Source organism: Pempheris klunzingeri, chromosome 12 (assembly GCF_042242105.1).
Source record: "Pempheris klunzingeri isolate RE-2024b chromosome 12, fPemKlu1.hap1, whole genome shotgun sequence".
NCBI classification, from domain to species: Eukaryota; Metazoa; Chordata; class Actinopteri; order Acropomatiformes; family Pempheridae; genus Pempheris; species Pempheris klunzingeri.
This window is the reverse complement of record NC_092023.1, coordinates 16,181,400-16,205,019: the sequence shown is the minus strand read 5'-3', so window position 1 is coordinate 16,205,019 and position 23,620 is coordinate 16,181,400. Positions and strand designations below refer to the sequence as shown.

Sequence of the window (23,620 nt, the reverse complement as noted above, 5' to 3'; positions counted from 1 at the left end):
ACCTCATCCAGCAACAACATTTTTATTTTACTTTCCAAGGAGGGCCTGTCCTGGGATTCAGTATCTTATACCTTATTGTTTTGTTGAATTTTGCCATATAACCCCCCAGGTGATGCACAACTACCCTATTGTCACATACAGTATGTACATGACATGTACACAAGTTTACTCCTGCTACCTAACAGTATTCAGCCCCATATCTTTTTGGGTTGATTGTGGTCATGGCATCATCCCATCTTGGTGCAGGTTGGCAGATATTAATCAGTTTGACAGTCCTGCTCAGAGACTGATGGCAGTATTTGGACAGCAACTTTCACACCTTCAGTGACAACAACAAACTTCCCTGAAATAACTTTTTGTCACCAAGAGCAAGGGTATGAATGCTATGCAGACTATCAGAATATATGTAGGTTTTTACAGTGTTTGAAAATAATAAAACTGACAAACGTCTGTCTATTTAAAATATGCTTATTTTAAATGGAAATTTGGTAGCAGACAAAGGAAATAGAGGCTCATACATGTCATCACGTCGTTGGGGAAAAATCTGGCTTACATTTACCATGGCACCAACTCAATTTTTCTGCCATTTTTCTATAGGTTAAAACTAAATCTGTGTGAAATTTTTGTTCCATAAATAAAATGTTTTTGCTACAAAATAACGCCACCCTTGGCCTTCAGAACAGGGTGTAAATGTGATGGCTTTTACAGTTGTGTCCATTTAGTGTCAATTTAGGAGTCTGTCAACTGACAAGAAGGTTTCTTTTTTCCAATCATTTCTAAAAGCTCCCTTTGTCTGGCTGGACTGTCCTCCCTTACCATTACAAATGCTCTGTCAGCTGCAAGTGTATCAAGCAATTAGACTAAACGGAGAAAGGAGTAACACATGATGCAGGAAACGAGTGTTTCATAATTAAAACTATGAATTTAATGCACATTCATAGTGAGTTCCTGGTCTGTTTTTGTAGGATACTGCCAATATTTTGCTGGATCCTTAGTTTAAGCATAAACTGGAGGGTGATGACAATGTGGTCACGTCTCCAGGGGAGGACCTTACATTGACACTATGAAATGAAGATATTCAATCAGAGCAATAAATAATAATAATAATACAATTCCTCCTCTAAATGATATTCATTGCTTTTAATTGGAGTCATTGTGATCGATCATCTGCCTCAATAAAACTATGCAATCAGCTTTCTTGTCACTGATCACAAAAACCCAGCGAGAATGAAACACTTGAGCCAATTCTAAGCTTTGTTGGCGTCATTATCACGTGCCAACTGACCTTAAGGAGCACTTCATTGGCTAGGCGTAATGTGTAATTATATTGTATATTTCAGATGTCCTCATAGGCTTATTAGAGGCTACTTGTTGTACTCCTTGGGAGAGCTTTGTGCCGCTCCGTTGATTGAACATATTTAAAAGCATACTGTACAGTCAGAGCAGTTATAGTCTAAGTTTCAACACCATTTATGAAGATCCCAAAACACCATGAAGCAGTTAAAATGACTTATAATACTGCTATATTAGCATTGGCCAATGTGGTCTGCAATTGGTATTGGCGTAAAAAAAAAAAACATGATGGGGCATCCCTACTTTTAATTACTTTTTTTTTACCAGATATCACTGGCACAGACCAGACCAGACAAACACTGAACCTTCATCCTGCATAGTGCAATGCTTCTGCAGCTTTTGAAGCATGGGAGGGATCCAGCTGCAGGTGGGACTTCTCAGTTGAGATACAGAGCATGGATGTATACAGAGCTCGCATGAGTTCTCTGTTTAAGAAAATAAACCTTTTTCCATGTTTAGAAATAAAATTTAAGAGTTATTGTTCAAAGAATAGCCACTTAATGTTCCACTTGTCGAGGTAATTGAATTATTCATAATTAATTTTATCCCATTATGCCACCATGGACCACAAGACATCGCTGTTCTCAAAAACTGGCATACCTGTCCTTCTCCATTGGTTTTCACAGTTGTTTATCCAAAGAGGCTGTTTGGATCTCAGAATACTGGTCAAGGAACCCCTCAAGCATGAAGCCCCTTTTACACTGCCGTTTCAAGGCAGTAATGTAGCACCAATTTTCCGCCTCACCATCTGTGTAAAATGTACAAAGATGGAATAGGAGTATTTGTTGTCTCATATTTAAGCCGGCAGTGGAGGTAGTAATGGGGCCAAATCAATGTCTGTATAAAAAGAATTGGCAAGACTAGATGCTGACGCTGTTGTGTTAAATGTCATCCCTGTCACGCCTCTTTTACCTTTGTAATGCTGGCATGTTATCTAAAATCACTCAGTGGGACGGCAATGTGCCAGTGTTGTTTGTTTGTTTAAGGACGCTCACCCTCGCCAGACCTGATTTTTGTTTTCTCTTGTCCATTTTGTATCAAGCTGGGTTCAAGTGTTTGGACAGACTATCCCTGGAGGGAGAGATGTATATGAGGCTTAAGAACGTAGTAAAATTGCAGGGAGATGATGGTGACATTATTATGTTGCACCTACCCCGGGGGAGGCCTAATCATGGTTTGTTGTAGACTATAATGTTAGTTATTCTGTTTGCTATTTCTGATGTGCTATGACACAGGAAAATATCAAAGAAGGTTCCAAGAATATTGCTGTGAAAAAGTCCATCAATAATGCATTTTGCATACCTAAATGGAGGACACTCAACCATAGCCTAGAGATGTAATCCTTTCACCACAAATCTTGTCACCGCTCAGTGACATTCATCCACTTTCTCGTCGCTCATCTTCCCCTTCATGGCTAAAGTGAAAGAAGCTTCTGTACTAGGGGGGGGTCTCCTGGAACAAACCAGAGGTTTGGGGGTTCTCTCTGAGCGTGCATCTAAGAAAAATATGGATTAGGATAATTTGTAGACATCTTTCATTAACCTTCAGTATACAGTAAAAGAATTTCTGCTCGTCTTTGTTTTCTACCTACACGTGAGATGTTGCTACTATCACAGTGCATTTCTTCAGATCCACAGCATGTTGAAATAAATGCTACATCTAATTGCAGGTGCTTCCTCCCTTGCGTGAAATATCCTTACTGCAGGTGTTGTATTTTGCTATGTAATTTTCTTATTTAGTCACGCCAAGCCAAACTTCCAAGCATTTGCATATGCGGTTACCCATGGAACAGAATATAAGCAGAGGTGTCTCCCTTCACTTGCTTTGTCTATGTACTGCGTAACAAATGATGTGACGTTAGGTGCATGTAGAAGATCCTGGCAGATAGAGATTTTATGGACTGTAAAATGCTCACTGCTGTTCAATTAGGAGCACAACTGAAACATGCAAAAATTAGCAGAACCAAAATGCATGTCTTACCAAATTCACAGTTCTTGGAAATTTGAAACTGGTTCCATCTTCGAACCAGTTCTTGATACCCAACCCTATATACAAATGTTGAAAGGTAGCTACCTTGAAGTGTAACCTAAAAGTAACCATAATTACAATCACTGATATAACCCATCTGGGAGATATGTGTACATTTTGGACCAGTTAAATCTAGATTCTTACGGAAGGGTAATGAACTTGAATTAGACACCACAATGAGTAAATAAAGCACAGGGGTTAGTATAAAGTGCCTCCATCATTATTTCTTCTCATTAAATTAGAACCGAGATAAAATGAAATAATGAATATAGAAGACAATAAAGAATGTGGTTATTAGTTATGCAAAATACACTTTTTATTGTCTGTTCAACATAAATATGCGTCCTCGGTGTCACTTTCAGTAAATATGTGTGAAAACATGCTGTGAAGATTTAGCTCCCTTTGTGATGTCATAAGGGGATCTGCTGATCATTGACCTCCCTCAGCCCCTCAGTAGGCTGACTGTCCCCGTCCACCAAAAATCTCCTGACTCCACCTCTTTGTCTCCCGTTGTTTTTCCCACACTAACATCAGCTACTGGTAACACAATGATGTTGAACACAAAAGCAAAGCAGCAGATTGTTCCGCTCTTCTAAAACGGAGCATTTAGACAGAGACTGAAAACAGCTGCAGCAGCCATGACAACAATGAGAGGAATAATGTGTTTTTTGAGCATTAAGCCATGTAAAGGTTCTCTAGGGGGACCTCCAAATATAAGTATGAACTTTAAAGTGAGCAGAATATGGAGTCTTTAAGTAAAAGTAATACTCTGCTAGGGGAAATGGTTCTAAATTCTATAGTGACAATTGGTTTTCCTGATCAGTAACACCGTCTATATGTAAATGTTCTGGAGACTTAGTTTTCTCAAATGTATCTTGACCCTGCAGTCATCTTCATTCAACAGAAAGTGAACCCTGCTGAATAAAAGATGATGATTTTAAGATTTCACAAAGAAGAAAGCTATTTAGAAACTGAATGAGGCAACTTTGTGATGCAGTGACTTAAAACATTTCGCTCACATAAGTGGTTTTGATTAACACTTTGAAAAGTAGAAAGAAGTCTTCACATTACTAGGGCAGGGTATCATTTGAACATTGAAAATACTAGTGCAGAAATGACATCAGTTTTTCCAATACAACGACACCGCTTTCATTTAATATTGTGAGATATTAACATGCAGCTGTACAAGAACAGCAAATCTGTATCTCTAAATATCTGATTAAAGAATAAGTAAACAACATGACTAGACATTTTCTACCCTGACAGTTTTTGAAACTTGGGTCTGCGTTCACATTTTTGCTACAAAGAAATTATTTAGGTTATTATTCTGTATTTACGCTCCAAAAAGAATTTTCATGTGGTAGTTTTTTTTTTTTGCATTTACAAATATTTATCTTTTTATGGTTGTATTTAACTTTTGAGTTGTCCAAACCTGACTTGGTTTGTTTTTGTTCCAGAATTTTGACAGCTCTCCAACAGAGCAGCGAGAAGGGCGCTTGATACTTTACATCTGTACAGCCATCGGATATAATAATGTGTAACGATGTGTTAGCAATGTGCCTACATGCTCTGATAGAAGCTCATTAGTTTGAACATATTAGATCACGTTCATGTAACAAGTACTCCCTCAACGTAACTAGGCGCTTTTGACTTGGTCTCTTTGCTGGTATGACGACATCTTCTCTTGATACGTACTTATACAAGGTGAAAGCTCTGTAATGAAATCCTTAAGTAATTCCTCTAATGACTGCTGTTCTTCTGATTGGGAACAGGGTTCAAGAGAGAACTGGAAGACAGAGAGGAGAGAGAGGTGTAATGAAAAGCCCATAAAAATATGTTGGTGTTTGCGTTCTGCAGCACATTGAAAGTGATGAGACGTTACATCAGATCTTATTCTGCGGATGTGGGAAAGACAGGAAGATGGGAGACGGACAATTACTTTGTGGGTACATTTTGTTGAATTATAATTGCATAAAAACATTTGCATGTAAAAGCCAAAATGTTGACTTTCCCAACGGCAGAATTTAAGGCTCTGGTTTAAGCCTGGCTTGCCATTCCTGCACATTTTTTTTTTTTTTTTAAATAACGAAAAAATAATTTCAGCTTCAGAGTGATTTTTAAAAAAATATTTTCTTCACTAACCAATACCTCTATTGAAGCTGCAGCAATGACCCAGTTTCCACTTGGAAAGCAATAGCGCCTACCTCATCTGAACATATGAGAAAAATGATATGAAGTGTCAAGGGCCCAAGGGTCCTGTGAGTGTCAACACATCAATGACCCTGTCAGCCTTCGTACAGTAGCAGACAAAAAAGGAGTCTGAAATAACTTTTTGTTCCAATAACAGAAAAAGGGAGAGAATACAATGTAGAGATAACAAAAAGGGAGGTGAGTTTTTAACCAACAGAGAAATGAGCCAAAATAAATTGAGGAAAATAATGTAGAGGGAGGTGTGGGTAGCACAGAAAGAATAAATTGAGAGAGATTGGTGTAGGGTTAGTGGGGGGAAATGGCAGCCAGAGAGGAAGAAAATGAAATAGAACAAGAGGAGGAAGGACAGACAGAGAAAGACAACAGAGGGAATACAGCGGTGGAGTGGAGGGGAGATTTTGGAGGAAAAGAGAAGGCAGGGTGGAAAGAAAAGAAAGGGAAGATAAAAGTGGCAGGCACAGAGTTGGAGCTAAGATGCGGGTTGGGGGGGGGGGGTTGTTTGAGGGAAGTTAGATGGTAAGATGAAAGAGGAGTGCTTGTGGGTAGGGTGGATGCATAGGAGCAGAGAAATGGGAAGCAAAGGGGGAGGGTGAAAAGAGAGCAGAAGAAGCTGTCATGGCGGTGATGCTTGCTGCCGAGAGAGTTCAGAACTGAGCGGTGACTAATCTTGCAACCTGCAATTAATGTAGACACCCCGTAACACATATCCTTCCTGTTCTCACTTTATCACACGCAGTCACATTTTGAGATGAAGATGTGTACTTACTTCACCACTGGAAACCCATCAACTTGTCACCAATAGAGGCTTTGATTATAAACTCTCAGACAAATGGTGCAATTTGTTTACGTTGCCTTACCATTTAAAAAAAAAAAAAAAAAAAAAAAAAAAGGCAGAGGATGCATTGCATTGTATATACTTAATTCAAACCCAACCAACGTGGTGGTGTATTAAAGGTTTTGCATTCATTCAGAACTTTAAATATAGCATTAAACAACTACTTGCTATGTAAAGACAGGCGCACATTTGTTTTGGTCTGAGATGCTGAGATAGAACCATTAATTTATTGCTCAGTCACATATTTCGAAACTCTTTTAAACTTTAATAACAGCTTTAGCCAGAATTTGAAAAATAGTGCTCTCCTCCTGCAGTTCTGCCTGTCCCCTCGCTGTCCTAAGTCCCTATCACCAGACTAGCATGGACTTATCATGCACACGATTCATACATCCAGGTAAATACCTCCATTATCGGCCATGTTTGTGATCCCCAATCCCATTGCACTGTATTTCAGCAGCTCTATGAGAATTGCCATCTTTGTAAACGTGTAAAGCCCTTTGAGATGACATACTGCAGGGGTGTCCAAACTTTTTGCAAAGAGGGCCATATTTGGGAGGTGAAAATGCGTGTGGGGGGGGACAACCATTCAGCCTGACATTTTTTGAACCATTAACACTAAATGCAAATGAAATATTTCATGAAAATTTTTGTTATTTCAAATGGCATACTTTTCATGTCTTAACACAGAAAACAAATCTAAAGTTTTACCAAAATCACTCTGCCTTTCATATTTGAAGACCACATAAAAAAGGTAAAAGTCTGTCTGGAAAAAAACATCTTTTTGAAACATTTTGATATTGAATTTCAACATTTTGAAACACATTTGAAACATTACATATTATTCACTATGAAATGCTCACTATGAACTTCTAAATTCAAACGTGAACAGGAAAATAACACTAACAGTTACAATTGGATAATGTTCATTTGATAACGTTACTTTAAAACCGACAATTAAGTAAGAAAGCATGGCTTTACTTTGTCGACATGTTTCGACTGCATCTGCAGTCTTCCTCAGAGCATCATCACACGCCGGATGACGCTCTGAAGACTGTTTTCTTACTGAATTGTCGGTTTAAAAGTACCGTTATCCTACTAACAGTTATGTTATACAATAGTACAAAACATTTAGGGGGTATATGAATCCCTGTATTACTCGTGATCAAAAAGGAGAAAGGCAGTGTTTTTCATTATTTCAATTTTAGACTCAGATCAAATGTCAGATTTAATGTCAGATGAAACCTCTTCAATTCTCCGTACCACAGTGTTACGGGCCAAACATTACCAAACGACTGCCTTTTCTCAGGACAAATTTTCTCCACAGTTTTCATCACGCAGTCTTTAATGAATTCATCCTCAGTAAAGAGTTTGCTGTGCTTGGCAATCAGCGTTGCCACCTCATAACTTGCCTTTGTGGCATTTTCATTCGATTCACGGGCTCTTGTAAAAAAGCACTGCTGTGCCGTCGAAGCAGCTTCCAGTTGCTTCAATTTTGCGCCACGTTCGTTCCCGGTTAGCTTGTCGTAGTTAGCGTGTTTCGTCTGCTAGTGCCTCTTGATGTTGAACTCCTTGAAAACAGCCACAGTCTCCTGGCAAATTTGGCAGACACAGTTGTTTCGTATTTCGGTGAAAAAATACTCCAATTTCCATTTGTCTTGAAAGCGGCGGCCCTCGCTGTCAACTTTCCTTTTTTTATTTACAGTCGCTATTTTGACAATGCCCTTTGACCCTTGTGAGGAGGGTCAAAGTTTCCCGCGGTGAGAGTGTGGCCACAGGTCTGCTGCCATCTTCTGGTAAAATAAATAGTTTTTTCTACACTGTATTTTATACTGTGGTCAACAGTGCTGGCGGCCACATATTATTGATTTTATGACAGAAGCTGCGGGCCGCATGAAATTTGAACACGGGCCGCATTTGGCCCGCGGGCCGGACTTTGGACACCCCTGACATACTGTGACTCAAAGCTCTAACGTTAGCTAGCTACATGAACATAAACTGGAACTAGTTGCAGAAGTTCTGCTTTCCATTTGTGGCCCCCACCCCACCACATAACCCAAAAAACCATGACCAAAATGACGTGGATTAAAAACACAACTGTATATATGTAGTAATTACACATTTCTTTATAGTTCTTTTGAACTTGTACAGATGGCAATGTTTGTTTATTGCATTAAGCCAAGTGAAGCCAATGTTGCTTCAGGGTAAGAGACATGCAGCTTATATTTAGACGGATCATCTGAAATTTACCCGTAGAGCATATTTCTGCCACATCCCTTCACTCAATCTTTCTCTCTGTGAGTCTGTCTGCCAGCAGGATCTTGGCCTATCCTTGATCCAGCTGAAAGACAGCAGGAGCACAGACAGAGAGCAGGTTCACTGCTGATTAATGGGACAGCACTTAATAGGGCCTCGCATAGGTCAGGGAGAGAGTGAGAGTCAGGACAGACAGACAGACAGACATGCAGGCAAACAGTGACGACCTCAGAGGGTTTTTGCAGAATTGCAGATTCAGAGTTGCATTTTTTTTTTTTCCAATTATTATTTTCAGGTCAGTCAAATGAAAACAATAACCCACTCATCAGTTTCGCTTTTGTAGCTCTTCATAAACGTGATAGAGTGGCTGAGTGTTTATGGTGCAGGGATTTCTGTTTGGCTTTGATGTGATTCATCAGCACAAATGTAGATGAAAGGATAAAGTGGCTGAAGAGAATACACTGTTTTAAATAAACTTGTGTTGCTTTGGAGCAACCTTTAGGTTCCAAATGTGTTGCCGTTGTTCCCGTGATGGAACAAACGGTGCAAAAGAAGTCGTACGCAAGATCTGAAAGGGCCAGTTCACCCAAATGACAAAACTTAATTCCTCTCAGTTTGTCAAACTAGCAAAGCCGTGTATTCAGGCTGTATTTACTGACCGTGTTGGTGTTGTACGGGATAGCATCATATCGAAAGGTGTCGCTTTCACTGTGTCGATCCCAAGGGGGACAATATTATGAAAAATATACTAGCACAAATATACGCTTCAGCACTAATGGAGCAAACATGAAAGTTTTGTGGCCTCAAACAACACAGACCTTAATGCTCCCTGAAGCCACACCAGAATGTAATTCTTTAATGTTCCTACTGCTTCCATTTTGATTATATATGAGTTTTTCTTTTTTTCTTTATCTTTTTTCAGCGTTTTCTTCATGACTCTTAAATAGCTGTGTTTTGGGGCTTCTTCACAGTAAGCAGGAAGTTGTAGATACACATGCATATTCACACAAAATAGCAAGCGAAAATGTAAACATGTAGCCTACTGTAGACACATACATTTTAATGTCCCCCCTCCGCGATTTCAAATTGTATTCTCCGTGAACATCACAAAATTTATGTGAGTAATATGCATCTCCAAACACACATCAGAGTTTACTGGTTTGAAAATTTTACATGAATGCAGAATGAAGTTTCCCGTGAGAGACTCTGCACCATCATCAGTCAGGAACCGAACTATATAAACTTTTAATGCTTCCTTTTAAAATGCCATGAGACATTTTACCATGTCAGGCCCTCCATCTTGTCTGTGTCTGAATACGTCACAACAAACTCAAAATCTAACTGAAAAGTTTGCTTGAGTTTTTACTTATGTATGTTTTATGTACTTCTTCTGTTAACAATGTTAGTGCTGTGGAAATAGGCCTTGACCAGAGCCCACAAAAGACTTTGTACAGAAACTGAAGTAATAATTTGGCATTTTGGGAAACCTCTTTCTTTGCTGTCTTTCTGGTAGTTAGATTAGAAGATCGACGCCATTGTGATATCTGTCCGGTAAATATAAGGCTAAAGCCAGTAGTCAGACACTTTTAGTTACAGTTACTACAAACTACCTGACCACACATAGAGCTACTAAGAGGCTTGTAGTCTCCTGCTTCTCATCAGCCTCAGTTTCAAGCATTGATTTTTTTATTTAAGTCTTGGACATTGAAGCTATATGGGAGATAATTGGGAGGCTGTTGACCGTGACAGTCAACTTTTCTTCCATTTCGTTTGAAGGTCCTTTTACGTAGTGGAGTGAAGGAGAAATCAAGTCTGCTTATTTTCTTGGGGGAATAAAACAAAAATTACGATCGGTTGTCGCTCCAGACGACATTTCCATAAAGAACTCACCTTGCCCGCATTGTGCCGCTGGGTGCCTTTTGAGTCTCGGTGGGTGGTGCTGGAGTCCTGTAGCTTCTCCAGTTAAACCAGTTAACCTTAAAGTTAAGCCTCTTTCAGATATTGTTCCTGGTGAATTACTGGGATAACCTTTCAGGCACCGCTAATGATTTTCACTATTCACACATGCGGTTATTATATTCAAGAACATTTCCCTCTTGTGCCTTGTCACACATGCCATGGCAATGCCGACTTGAGACCAACTGTAATTTTCGACATGCATTTACTGCTAAATTGCAAACTTTTTTTGCTGCACTTTTTCCCTTCCACTCTGTTTCGGCTTTCATTCACAACACAGCCGTACAGACATTTTCCATTAAAATGTTACTAGGTCTTGAGGGGGGACATTGGGGGTACAGATCTCCCAGATTATTGACCCCTGCTCCCACTCCCCCATGAAGGAAATGATGCTGAACATTTCAGGGATAGGCTGCATGTGTGAAAGGGGCTTCAGAGTCTAAGCACTGTATTAGTATACATCATTGCCACTACACTTCAACATTGGTTCCAGTCGACAATTTGATCATCACTCAAAATCAAAGCTCAGCTTGCATTAGTTTGCTAGTACATGGTACCAAGAGCAACAATGCTAATGCTACATGAATATTGTATACCAAACCACTTACTGTTTTTAGTTAGTGGTTTTGTATAGTCGCGCTTGTAATGTGCTACAAAGTGTTCTGATATAGAAAAATTAGTTTATTGTTCATTGTAGCATACTCTAACAGCGCATTACAGGCGTGTTTTTAACCAAGTTCTTTTCTTTTCTGAAGTCTCATATTTTCAGGAGGAGTAAGCGACGAACCACACAGGTACTTTTTTTTTTTTTCTTTCACTAAACAGCATCATGTCTTCATCCTTACAAATTCACAAACAGACAACAAACATTGTCCATATCACATCATCATCAGTCTTCCCTGTCATTTACCACATTAGTATAGTTCTCACCTCTGGACCGATTTGCTAATTCATCATGTTACAGCATTTGGTGAAGTAAAATTTTATACAGCAATTACCAGTATGGCAGCATCAAAAGTGTAAACATTAGCAGAGAGTGCTTCTGACCACAGGCCTGTACTACGAAGCAAGTTCAACATGCCCAGTATACCTTTTTGTTACCTTGCTTTACTATACCTAACATAGTCATGCTGGTTGGTGGTCATAAGACGGTGGTTAACAATTCGGTAAGTCAGTCCAGGTTTTTGCCATTCTAGCCATGAGGCAGTTTCACATAAATGGGGCAGTGTTTGCAGCATATGATCAATCACAAACATGGACAAGTTCACAGGCAGCAGAGTGACATACGTTACAAACAGATGGCAATCTATAATGTTGGACAAATAGGAAGAAGTTAAACACATAATCCAGACTAAAAGCAGCACTGTTGCAGGACAGCCGACGAAAAAATCGACTATGTGAATGTGTAAGTTAATAGGCTTATAATATCACTGCCTCATCAATATAATAATAATAATAATGCGTTTTATTTGTAGTGCACTTAACATTAGCAAATCTCAAAGTGCTAAAATCTCAAAGTGCTAGAAGACACCAATAAACCTGATATTTACATTTCACTCTAACTACATTTTCAAGTGTGTAGAGACCCTCAAACGATGAATAAAGACCATCCTCTCTTTTCTCCTGCTCCATCTTGAATAAATAAATAAATAAATAAATGTGTGAAAAACACTCTGTTTAGATTTGATCAGTTGAACATGTGATGTCCTCTAGCCCTTCAGCAGGACTGTAAGCACACGACTCCAACGTCTCGTCCTCGCAAGATATGGCTCAAGAAACTGACACAGATAACAAGAATCTATATGTCCTACTAAAAAAAGGGAAAGCCAAAGGGTGTTGTCAGTCTCTGAACACGCTTGCCCTCCTCATAGACCCTCCAGTGATCCGCACGCCAAGCTCCACAATGTCCCACAAATCGTGATGCCATTTTCTAAGAGAATTGATTGGTTCATCTGCGGTGCTTTTATGCACGACCCATTATTCCGAACATAACCTGCTCCTGCGCAAGTTAGGTGTGCAGCATAAGCTACTGTGGTGATGTACGCAGCTAAGAAGTGCTCACCTTTGTAACTCTGAAAACCCAGGGTTAAACCTGAAGTCAACTTGCCAACCCCAAATACTGCTTTGTCGTACAGGCCTCAGAAGGGTGCCGGCCTGGATCTCTAATTTTCCTCACAAATCTTGGAGAAAGTAATGGGGAAATCTTCTTTCGCTGAAGAGATAGCTGATAGTTGTTGTCCTGTAACTTTTTTTCACCTCTGGTTTCTTCACTGCCCCCTGGCCAATGGTAGAAATTTGAATGAACGAGTAACAGTTAGAATATGATGCAGAAAACTGCACTCATTCATCCAACCTTCCCTGCATCATTGAGGATTTTAAAACGGATAGTGTACCAGTCTTGCTGTCTGTCCCATGCTTTACAGTAGGGAGAAAGGAGCTGCATTTACTTGCAGATAATCTGATTATGCAGCCAGAGTAAGGCATCACACCAATGAGGATATTTACATGGGCTACTTGTTGGAGCGTTCCATTAATATACCCATTCCCATGCAGAGCAAAATGTAACTAATGCCTGAAGACATCCACATTACATTAGATGGCAATGTCACAGATTCCCTCCAGTATTCCCCCTCAAACAAATTTCTTCCATGATGCTAATGTGGTATTATCTTGTGGTACTGTTTAAAGCTGCAACATGGGTGGGACCCCGGGAGTGTCAATACAAATGTTGGGTTATATTTAATGTGGTTTAATGTAGGTGGATAGTGAATAAAATATTATGTGGACTGAAACCATGACATTAAAAACCGCGTGTGAAGAACCAGAAGTGATTAATGTTGACTAGAGTGTTCAGAAAGCTTTGGCCTGTTTTGTTGCTGTTGTTGCCACAGACCCTTGACGTCTTTGGGGGAGTGTAGTCTGGCTGTAGCCTGTTCCTCGCCCGTACAGGGATGTCAGAGTAGAGGTTGAGCCACAGGGCAGCGCCCCTGGAAATTCGCTGGGATTCAGTTCCTTGTTCAAGGACACTTAACTCGGGGTCGAAGTGTAAAATCATTATTACTGGGTTGTGTGTATCGCTACAGTCCCACACTGCTCCCAGCTGAGTGTGGAGTTGCTACTGGAGTTACATCTCTGTCCCCTGTACTACTGCACTTTATTGAAATTGAAAGAAATTTCCTTAACAAATATAAATTGTTTCCATTACAGTATTGTGTATTCAACATCATTTTAAACATTGGAATTCATTGTGTAAAAGAAAAAACAAAACAAAAAAAAACTCCAAATATTGTGATTGCAATTCTTAATGCAATTTTTTTTTTAAGTTCCCTATCTTCTGTATTATCCACTATAGACAAGCTGTAAATAATTCTGTGGTCTGACAAACACAACATTGGATACAGTGAACACATTAACACATCCTTTTTGAATCTCGTTCAGAAGGAGTTATGCCCTCGAACATGACTGTCTGTGATCTTGGTCGGTGGTCTTCTTGACACACTGGCCTTCGGGTTTTTAGCCATGCAAAATCACAGCCTTGTGATGCTTTTTTTGCTCGAAGAGATGTGTATCACGTTGCCTCGTGTTGCAGCTACAGTAGCAAGACACATTCTGCACAATGCCTGACATCCTCTTAAAGCCAAGCTAAGTCCAGACATTGCTGATCTTTTCATGATTACTTTCATCATGTGGTAGAGGTGAGCAAATGTCAGTGTTAGGTTTAGAGCCTGTTTACCTGTTTGTTGAACCTGATGCACTGGCGGGTCAATATCTGTCTGTGTTATCATTGATGTGTCAGCATCAACAGTTATGTTAGCATAAGCTCCTTTTTTTATCTGTATTTAATATTTTTATCCTTTTTTCTCACTCAAGCTTCATGCAATCTGTATTTGTCTTTTCAATTTCTTATTAATTCTGTAACAATCCCAAGTGAGGATTGCTTTTCAAACCTCGCTACCTCTTACATGACAAGTCGATCTTGCTGTTTCCATTGTTAAATGCAAAGTAGATGCTTCCAATAATCTTGCCACTTGTTCGAAGTAATTATATTTTCAAAATCAATGGAATAATTTCAAAGTAATTACCACCTTTTAAATTATGTGGTCGTATTTCATCCATGTGACACCCTGGCAGGGAGTTGCATGGTAAAGTGGGTTCTTATCGGGTGGGTTTGACATCTGTAGGCAGTGACCCAGCAGTGATACAGCAGCTGATTTCATCTGCCATCCGGACTCCTGCAACATTCAGTTTTACTCCAAGGTAATGGAGTGTTGGCGGGCTGGAACATGCAAACTGGCACATCGCGAATGCACACGAGCAAATAAACTGCTTCACCTTTCACTCTTTGCACACAATTGTTTTCTCTTCTGTCTTCCTCCATTTTGCTATCTCATTTTCCTTTCTCTCTTCTTGTCCTTTTGTCCTTTACCCTCTTTTAGTCATTCCTCCAGCTCTCCATTCTCCTTTCCATTTCTCAAGACGCCTTGTCTCTGTCAGCCAGCCATGTCTGTGTGTTCAGCAGATGAGTTCCTAATGATTTATTGATAACGGTGTAGCTTTTCTTTAAAAGGCAAGGCCACGCTGCTGTTCCAGAAAATCTTTTTTCTGATCTTTTTTTGTTAGAGGTAGAATAACTGTGCATCGTGGAGGCGATCTGTCATACAGACTAATATACTGTACGGTATAGCGCTGACATTTTCCAACAGTATTTGTCGTCTTTATTTTTTTCTCTCTGTTCACAGCCTGTTAGGGAGTATTTTTAGTTGACTCAGTCATCAAAGTTATTCCAAGATAAAATTGATTCAAAATGCATATAGAATATGCATGGGGGATTAACTTTTGCCTTTTTTGCTATTTTGTACATTTGGCCACAAATATATATGTCTTGGTGCTGTTTGACATTTATTTTGTAAATGCCAAATATTGGTGCACCTACTGCAGATTTATTTGTTTCAGTGTAAGCATTAGCCAATAAACGGCAAAAAACTGCAGTAGAGGAAATGCCAGAGATATTAGGGATATCCCGATCATGCTTTTTTGTTTGGCTCTGATCAGAGTCCAATCCATTTATTTACCTAAATGTTAATTAAATATGTATCTGAGACATAGCAGTTGACAGCTCATTTTGAACAAGCTACCTGACCAAAATACTCGACATGTACACATACTCGATTTTAGTCACACTACTTGTGTTTTATTAAACTTAAAAATTATAAGTGTTCTGATATGGGGATTTTGTTAAATAAAACACTGGGGAATCAGAATCTGTTATTCTTCAAAATCTACAGAGAAACCATCTGTTTGCAGCACATCTCTGCCTCTCATATCTTCTCTGCATCTTTCTTTGTCCCTAGTCTTGATTCACATTATCTCATGACTCATTTACTTTCTCCACACGCTCCCTCTATCATCTAATCTCTCTGTCTCTCTCTCTCTCACAGGTTTCCTTTTGTTTACTTTTTCCACACTCGCTAATTATGGGTTATCACTGTCACTATTCATCTGTATCTGTCCACTTCTTACTCGCTCTTTCTTCCTCACTCTGTCACACACACACACACCCACCCCCACCCCCTGTTCCATTACAGTGCACGTTCTCCCACTTAAAAAGATGAGAGAGGCCTGTAATTTTCATCATAGGTATACCTCAACTATGAGAGACAAAATGAGAAAAAAAAAATCCAGAAAAACACATTGTCTGATTTTAAAGAATTTATTTGCAAATTATGGTGGAAAATAAGTATTTGGTCAATAACAAAAGTTCATCTCAATACTTTGTTATATACCCTTTGTTGGCAATGACAGAGGTCAAACGTTTTCTGTAAGTCTTCACAAGGTTTTCACACACTGTTGCTGGTATTTTGGTCCATTCCTCCATGCAGATCTCCTCTAGAGCAGTGATGTTTTGGGGCTGTCGCTGGGCAACACGGACTTTCAACTCCCTCCAAAGATTTTCTATGAGGTTGAGATCTGGAGACTGGCTAGGCCACTCCAGGACCTTGAAATGCTTCTTACGAAGCCACTCCTTCGTTGCCCGGGCGGTGTGTTTGGGATCATTGTCATGCTGAAAGACCCAGCCACGTTTCATCTTCAATGCCCTTGCTGGTGGAAGGAGGTTTTCACTCAAAATCTCACGATATATGGCCCCATTCATTCTTTCCTTTACACGGATCAGTCGTCCTGGTCCCTTTGCAGAAAAACAGCCCCACAGCATGATGTTTCCACCCCCATGCTTCACAGTAGGTATGGTGTTCTTTGGATGAAACTCAGCATTCTTTCTCTTCCAAACACGAGTTGTTGAGTTTTTACTAATAAGTTCTATTTTGGTTTCATCTGACCATATGACATTCTCCCAATCCTCTTCTGGATCATCCAAATGCTCTCTAATAAACTTCAGACGGGCCTGGACATGTACTGGCTTAAGCAGGGGGACACGTCTGGCACTGCAGGATTTGAGTCCCTGGCGGCGTAGTGTGTTACTGATGGTAGCCTTTGTTACTTTGGTCCCAGCTCTCTGCAGGTCATTCACTAGGTCCCCCCGTGTGGTTCTGGGATTTTTGCTCACCGTTCTTGTGATCATTTTGACCCCACGGGGTGAGATCTTGCGTGGAGCCCCAGATGGAGGGAGATTATCAGTGGTCTTGTATGTCTTCCATTTTCTAATAATTGCTTCCACAGTTGATTTCTTCACACCAAGCTGCTTACCTATTGCAGATTCAGTCTTCCCAGCCTGGTGCAGGTCTACAATTTTGTTTCTGGTGTCCTTTGACAGCTCTTTGGTCCTGGCCATAGTGGAGTTTGGAGTGTGACTGTTTGAGGTTGTGGACTGGTGTCTTTTATACTGATAACGAGTTCAAACAGGTGCCATTAATACAGGTAACGAGTGGAGGACAGAGGAGCCTCTTAAAGAAGAAGTTACAGGTCTGTGAGAGCCAGAAATCTTGCTTGTTTGTAGGTGACCAAATGCTTATTCTACCGAGGAATTTACCAATTAATTCATTAAAAATCCTACAATGTGATTTCCTGGATTCTTTCCCCCCATTCTGTCTCTCATAGTTGAAGTGTACCTATGATGAAAATTACAGGCCTCTCTCATCTTTTTAAGTGGGAGAACTTGCACAATTGGTGGCTGACTAAATACTTTTTTGCCCCACTATATATACTTGTTTTTTTTCTGTCATCTCTTCTTCCGTACTTTTCTCTCTCTCCCTGTTCCTTTCTTCCGTCCTTCCTCTGATTATTTTTAAAAACGTCCGCTGAGTCACTGATGATTCCATGTGTTTTGACCTTTTTTTTCTGCTTTTCTGCAAAGTGGAGCATGTTTATGGCAACCACCATGCCCACTCCCCTGCCACCCTCTCAGGTCAGCCTCGTCCCTAACGGCTAGTTGTGAGTCAGAATTGCTTGATTTGCTTCAGTCCCAAAATATGTCCAGGGATTCGTTGGACTTAAACTGATGCAGGAAAATACTGACAAACAGCACGTGTGTGTCTCTTGGATTCATTAAGTCTATCTAGTTTTTTTTAAATGATTGCATGTATATTTCTGCCACCACTTGTACAACACTGTATTTTGGGATGGTCCATTCCCCTGTGGTCTTGGTTACTAGTGACTCCCACTGTTAACCTGAGAGGGCCCCATGTTAGTGCCTCAAGCAACATGGAGGCCAGTTTCTAATGAAGCACTGAATGTTTTGAATGCTTGAATTCAACCACATTTGGGAAAATTTGATCATTTCTGTTGAACAGATTCAGTATGTAAGGCTATTTTCCTGTCATGGGATTAATAAATGAATGTCTTATCTTGACACTATTATAGATTTTTAAAGGAAAAATTTAAAAAGGAAAAAATTTTAGCCTGTGAACTGAAGGTTTCACTGATTAAAACTTGAATTCATTCAAAAATTCATTCAAGTCAGGTGAAAACTGCAAAGGTCCAGATTTATAATTTTTCTGCGGTCATTCTCCTCACTTACTCATACGCCATCGCCATCATGTCATTCAACTCACCACCTCTCAGGCAGCAGACCAGGGGGAAAAATGTCAGATGCTTCACTTGATGAAAAATACCTGCAGGCAGACTGGTTAGCTCGGCAGGCTTCCCTCCAAAATTGTATCAGCCAGGAACTGAAGAAAACACCACATTTGTTTTCTTTGTTTGCATTGTTTCATCTTAATGAAAGGTTTTCTACACGTGGTTGACACTCGTGTTTGTCACTGACATCAGAATCTCACTCAAAAGTGAAAAGTAAATATTAATTCAGTGTTTCTGAGACCACCAGACTATATGTTTTGACTGCTAGCAGTTGAGCCTGTCAACTCTTGAGGCCTCTCTGGCAGGTAAATAACCCTAAATTGGAGCTTGTTTTCGCTCCTTGAAGATAATTCCAGCTGGTAAAATGGTAAAAGTGGAATTTACTCTCCGCTGAGGCCTGTGCACAAAGTGTCTGAATGCTTCTCCTGATGTCTGCCTTGTATTAGTGACTGGCCCCATCTCGTCCAAACCGTTCTGTCATTATAAAACATTTTGTGGTTGTTTTTGGCTCCTCACCTCTTTATAACCTCTGCTTGTCGGCCTCTTACTAATCATCTGGTACAGATGACTCACTACACACTCAGCGCTTTAACACTTGGTGAATTTGTGTGTGTGTGTCTTCATTTTGTATGTGCTTGTGCGTTTCCCTCCTGTTTGTGTTTATAGGAAGCGGTGGAGGCAGAGAACAGCAGAAACACGCGCACCAGACTGACGCCAAAGCTGACCCCACACAAGGAGGAGGTGACCACCAGACACAAACTCTGACACATCTGATCTGATGCGTCGTATGCATGTATTCACATAAATAATTCATGGTTAACACCTCAACGTAGCAAAACCTACATTTGGGGAATACTCATTCATCATTCATCATAGAGTAGGTCACTGCAAACCTGAAATGATCATTTCTTACATTAGAATGTCACATTTGATTTGTATGAAATATTCAGTTTTCATAGGTTTGGCGGTGGTTCTAATTTGCCATCTTAATTGCTTAGATATGTGGTTGCGTTTTACTATGGTGAGCACATATTTGTCCTCTGCTTTTTAAAACTGCACGCAGACCCAACTATACTATGTACAGAATAGTAGTTAAGCTGAACCATGTGATAGTTTTCTAGTCTAATAGATATTTACAGGGGACAGAAAGAAGTTTAATTCATCTCATTTTTTGTTTCATCAGTCAGTCAATAATAATCTGGTTACTTGACTACTGAACTATAGTATTCTGTACTGAAAATGTTTTTTTTTCTTCATCTAAATCTGCATTGTACATGCTGACAGACTAACCACAGTTCACTGTTGTCTGTAATCAGATCTCCTCTCCAGCTGGTCGCCATGACTCCCAGAGCAGCATCCGCAGCAGAAAGGAAGGAGCGCTGCAGAAGATCGGAGAGTTCCTGCAGAGCTCCCCCACACTGCTCGGCTCTAAAGGTTAGTGTGTCAGTGTGTGACTATATACTAAGGTATGTGTGTTCATATTTTGTACATAAAATATGGAAATATAAGAGTGATCTTAATTTGTAGAGCCCAAATTAAAAGCCAATAGTAAAAAAAAATCAAATGGAAAAACCTACAGCTGAATAGGACGTTAAACGCCAAGATTTAAAAAAAAAAAAAAAAAAGCCAAACCAAAATCCAATAATAATGACTTCTTCAAAAAAACTTGAATTTTAACATATTGATCAATACTGACTTCTACAGGTCCTGTTGTGCAATTCTCTTTTGTGACTTTATTCATTTTCCAGGCAAACTCTTACACATCTTCAACTTTTTGTCACACCACCTGTCGATGTCACTTAGGTCAGACAGCCGAAGGCACTGTTGAGTTGTTCTGCCTGACGCAGCCTTCTAGATGCCTGACTAAAAGGTCACTGTCTTGATTTTGAGGGGACTTTTTTTTTTTTTTCTAAAAAGTGTCTTCCCAAAGAAAAGTTTGCTGATATTCTGTTTTTTTTTCTCCTCAACAAATCCCATGAAAATACAGAAACAAACAATGATCTTGCAAACCACTGTTGTCTGTGTACCCAAAGCTTGATAATATCTTTTTCTTCTGTGCCATAGAGCATGTCCCTTCATTACTGTGAACACACAGACCCCAGTTTATATTGGCTCAGTCCCACATACACAATGCTGCTGCCCCAAATAATCCCTAGAGCACTGAATGTGTAATTCGTCACTGAAATAATCCCAATCGAATGCACAGTTTCGTCCTACTTGAATGATGTTTATGTAAACCCACAGTGGCCAGCTGTTTTAGGAAATTACCCTTTGAACCCTTTTTGAAGATGAAACTTCATATTTATGAAGCGTTTTTTAAGATTTACTACTTAAATAGTAACCACTTGGCTTGGGCCTTGTGGTTTGAGTGCCACAGACGGGGTAGGAAAGTAATTTCACAAAGTATTGAGAGATGGACTAATATCTTGCTGGTTTTGGTCTTTTCATGAGATTTGTTGACCATAACAACATCATTTAAATATACTTGCCAGGCACTAACAACTTTTTAGGGGCAATAACAAGACCAAAAAGTCTTTTAAAGTTAACAGGAGACCAATAAAGTGACATTAAAGCAAGTGTAATGCATGCCGCCCTTCTAATCTTGGTAAGCAGATGAGCTGCTGCATTTTAAATGATCTACAATTTATCTAAAGGCATCTTGGGGGGGGGGGGAGAAATACAAATGTGAGCACTGAAGTAACGAAGCCTGTTAATGATGAAAGTCTGAACCAGTCTATCTGTATCTGCCCTTCATAGAAATTGCTCTACTGATGCAATATTCCAAACATGATCAAAAATAACGCCAAGGTTAGTAGCCTTGGGGGCTTTTAATCTACCCACACACACACTCATATACCCACCAAAGCTTGCTTGCATATACAGTATGTCCTCCCCATTTCATACTGATGGAGTCCAGGGGGCAAACACATGGTCCAGATGGTTTTTTAGAATTTTTAAGTTTCACAGTCGCGTACTAAAACACAATGTAGGACACAGAGGGACAAACCTCAGAGTTCCTGCTGGAGTCATTTGGCGAAGGATAACACAGATTTGACTGAGGAACCGGGCAAGGCCAACATGTTTGGGACACTAATGATGGCTTAGAGGAGAAAGTTAAGACAGGGAACATATTGGAATCAACCGGAGCCATCTCTACGTTTTATCCCCACGGACCGGCAGTTTCACTCCGTCAATTAATTGTCGCCTCAGGGCTCTGATGCAAGAGTGCTGGCGTCTGCCGCCATCACCTTCACTCTTTTTTTTTTTTTTTTTTTTTACTTCCTCCAACACCCCACTCTCTGTCTTTGTTAATCTCACTCACGCTCATTCATTCTCTCCCTCGAATGTTTTTCTCAGTCCTGTCATCACTCGTATCCTTTCCTTTACCCTCCTCCATATCTCATCCTGATTCCCCTCCTTTCTTTGCTGTACTGTCTTTTTTTTTTTTCTAAGTATGGACAGTAAATAACATTAACGACATTGTTGGCTTTATAATGGTTTTCAGTGATGGTCTTATTCATTTACAGTAATTATACTCATAAATGTACTGCTGAATGATTGATTCATAGTAGAATTGATACACATCAAATGGTTCACCAGCATAAAGTTAAACAGTGAATTTAAAGATCTGTCTGAAGTATCTATTCAGCAAGTTCCTCTTGTCTAAAACTGTCTCCGTCTCTGCAGCCAAGAAGATGATGAGTCTGGTGAGCGGCCGGGGTGATGCAGACTCAGCAGCCGCCTCCTCCTCCTCCTCTTCATCCCTCAGTCTGAGAGCCAAGAAGAACAAAAAGAAACTCTACAGGCCTGAAATCTCCTCCCCTATGGACATGCCCTCACACCCAGTAAGTCTTGCACACACTGTGATAATATACAGTACATGAGCTCATTATACCTACATAACTGCAGTTATCACAGCACACACGCTAACCTGACAGCTGGATATCAAGCTCAGTATTTTTATTGGCTATTTTAAATCAAAATGTTACACCATTTGATATTTGAGTGGTTTCACTAACATTTAACATGTATGGTATGGAAATAGTATTGTATTCGCACTGAAACTGCCAATGATACAAAGCCTCGAACAGGTTTAGTAAAGAATGTCTCCAAAAACACACAAACCTATTACCCTGCTCTGACTGCTCATAAGTCTTATTAGCTTTAGTTTTGCATATCGAAATGCTTACTGATACACCACTTGGACCCAATTTGGCGCCTGACCCTCTAATTACAAATCCACAGTTTATTATACACAGTTTTTAACAATGAGTTCCTCCTTTGCTTCTTTTAGATCATCAGCAGAGAGCCAGAGGAGAAAGAGAGCGACCACCAGATCATTAAGAGACGCCTTCGCGCCAGGACAGCTAAATAATTAGCTGTCATACAGTACTGTGCACCACAAAATGCTAAACAAATGAAGGAAGCATAAAGCTGCTTACAAGCACAGAAAATTTTTTTTTTCTATGTCATGGTGGCTGGAAAGTGCCAAAACATAGAAACATGTCCTCTAGTAATCATATTTAATTTGAAATTCTCAATATTTAACTTTTCAAATAGATTTTTAGAGAAGAGTAAAGACACTAATATACAAGATGGTGACAAGGAAAGAGGAAAGTAACAGTAAAAGTACGCTCATTTGCTTTTCTACCATGTGTTAGATGAGAATATGAATGCCACTTATTTCTGTGTGCTCAGTATGGAGCTGCAGCTTAATGCTATTTTTTTTTTTTTTGCCCAGTGACAGTTTATCTATATGCCAAGTGTTTCTATGCAGCGTCGGAGCCAAATTAGCAGTCTCCCCCATAATGCTGCCATGAGTGGTGTCAGTCTTGTCATCCAACTCGATGCAAGCGAGCAACTAATATAAAATTCAATCAACTTTTGGCTGTTAAAAGATATTGATTTTTCGCTTTTTTCCCCTGCTTTTCTCTCCCTCTCTTTGAATGATGC

General features: G+C 39.8%; 1 protein-coding gene across 1 annotated transcript in view; it reads left to right on the top strand.

The window, feature by feature from the left end:
* LOC139210875 (kinesin-like protein KIF20B) overlaps nt 1-23,094 on the top strand; it is a 52,799-nt gene extending 29,705 nt beyond the window's left edge. Inside the window, exons 31-36 of the mRNA XM_070841066.1 lie at nt 11,392-11,430; nt 16,746-16,748; nt 19,334-19,408; nt 19,984-20,101; nt 22,355-22,512; nt 22,962-23,094. Of these exons, the coding sequence (XP_070697167.1) occupies nt 11,392-11,430; nt 16,746-16,748; nt 19,334-19,408; nt 19,984-20,101; nt 22,355-22,512; nt 22,962-23,042 (474 nt within the window). The 3' untranslated portion in view covers nt 23,043-23,094. The remainder of the gene's footprint in view (nt 1-11,391; nt 11,431-16,745; nt 16,749-19,333; nt 19,409-19,983; nt 20,102-22,354; nt 22,513-22,961) is intronic.
* The last annotated feature ends 526 nt before the right edge of the window (nt 23,095-23,620 follow it).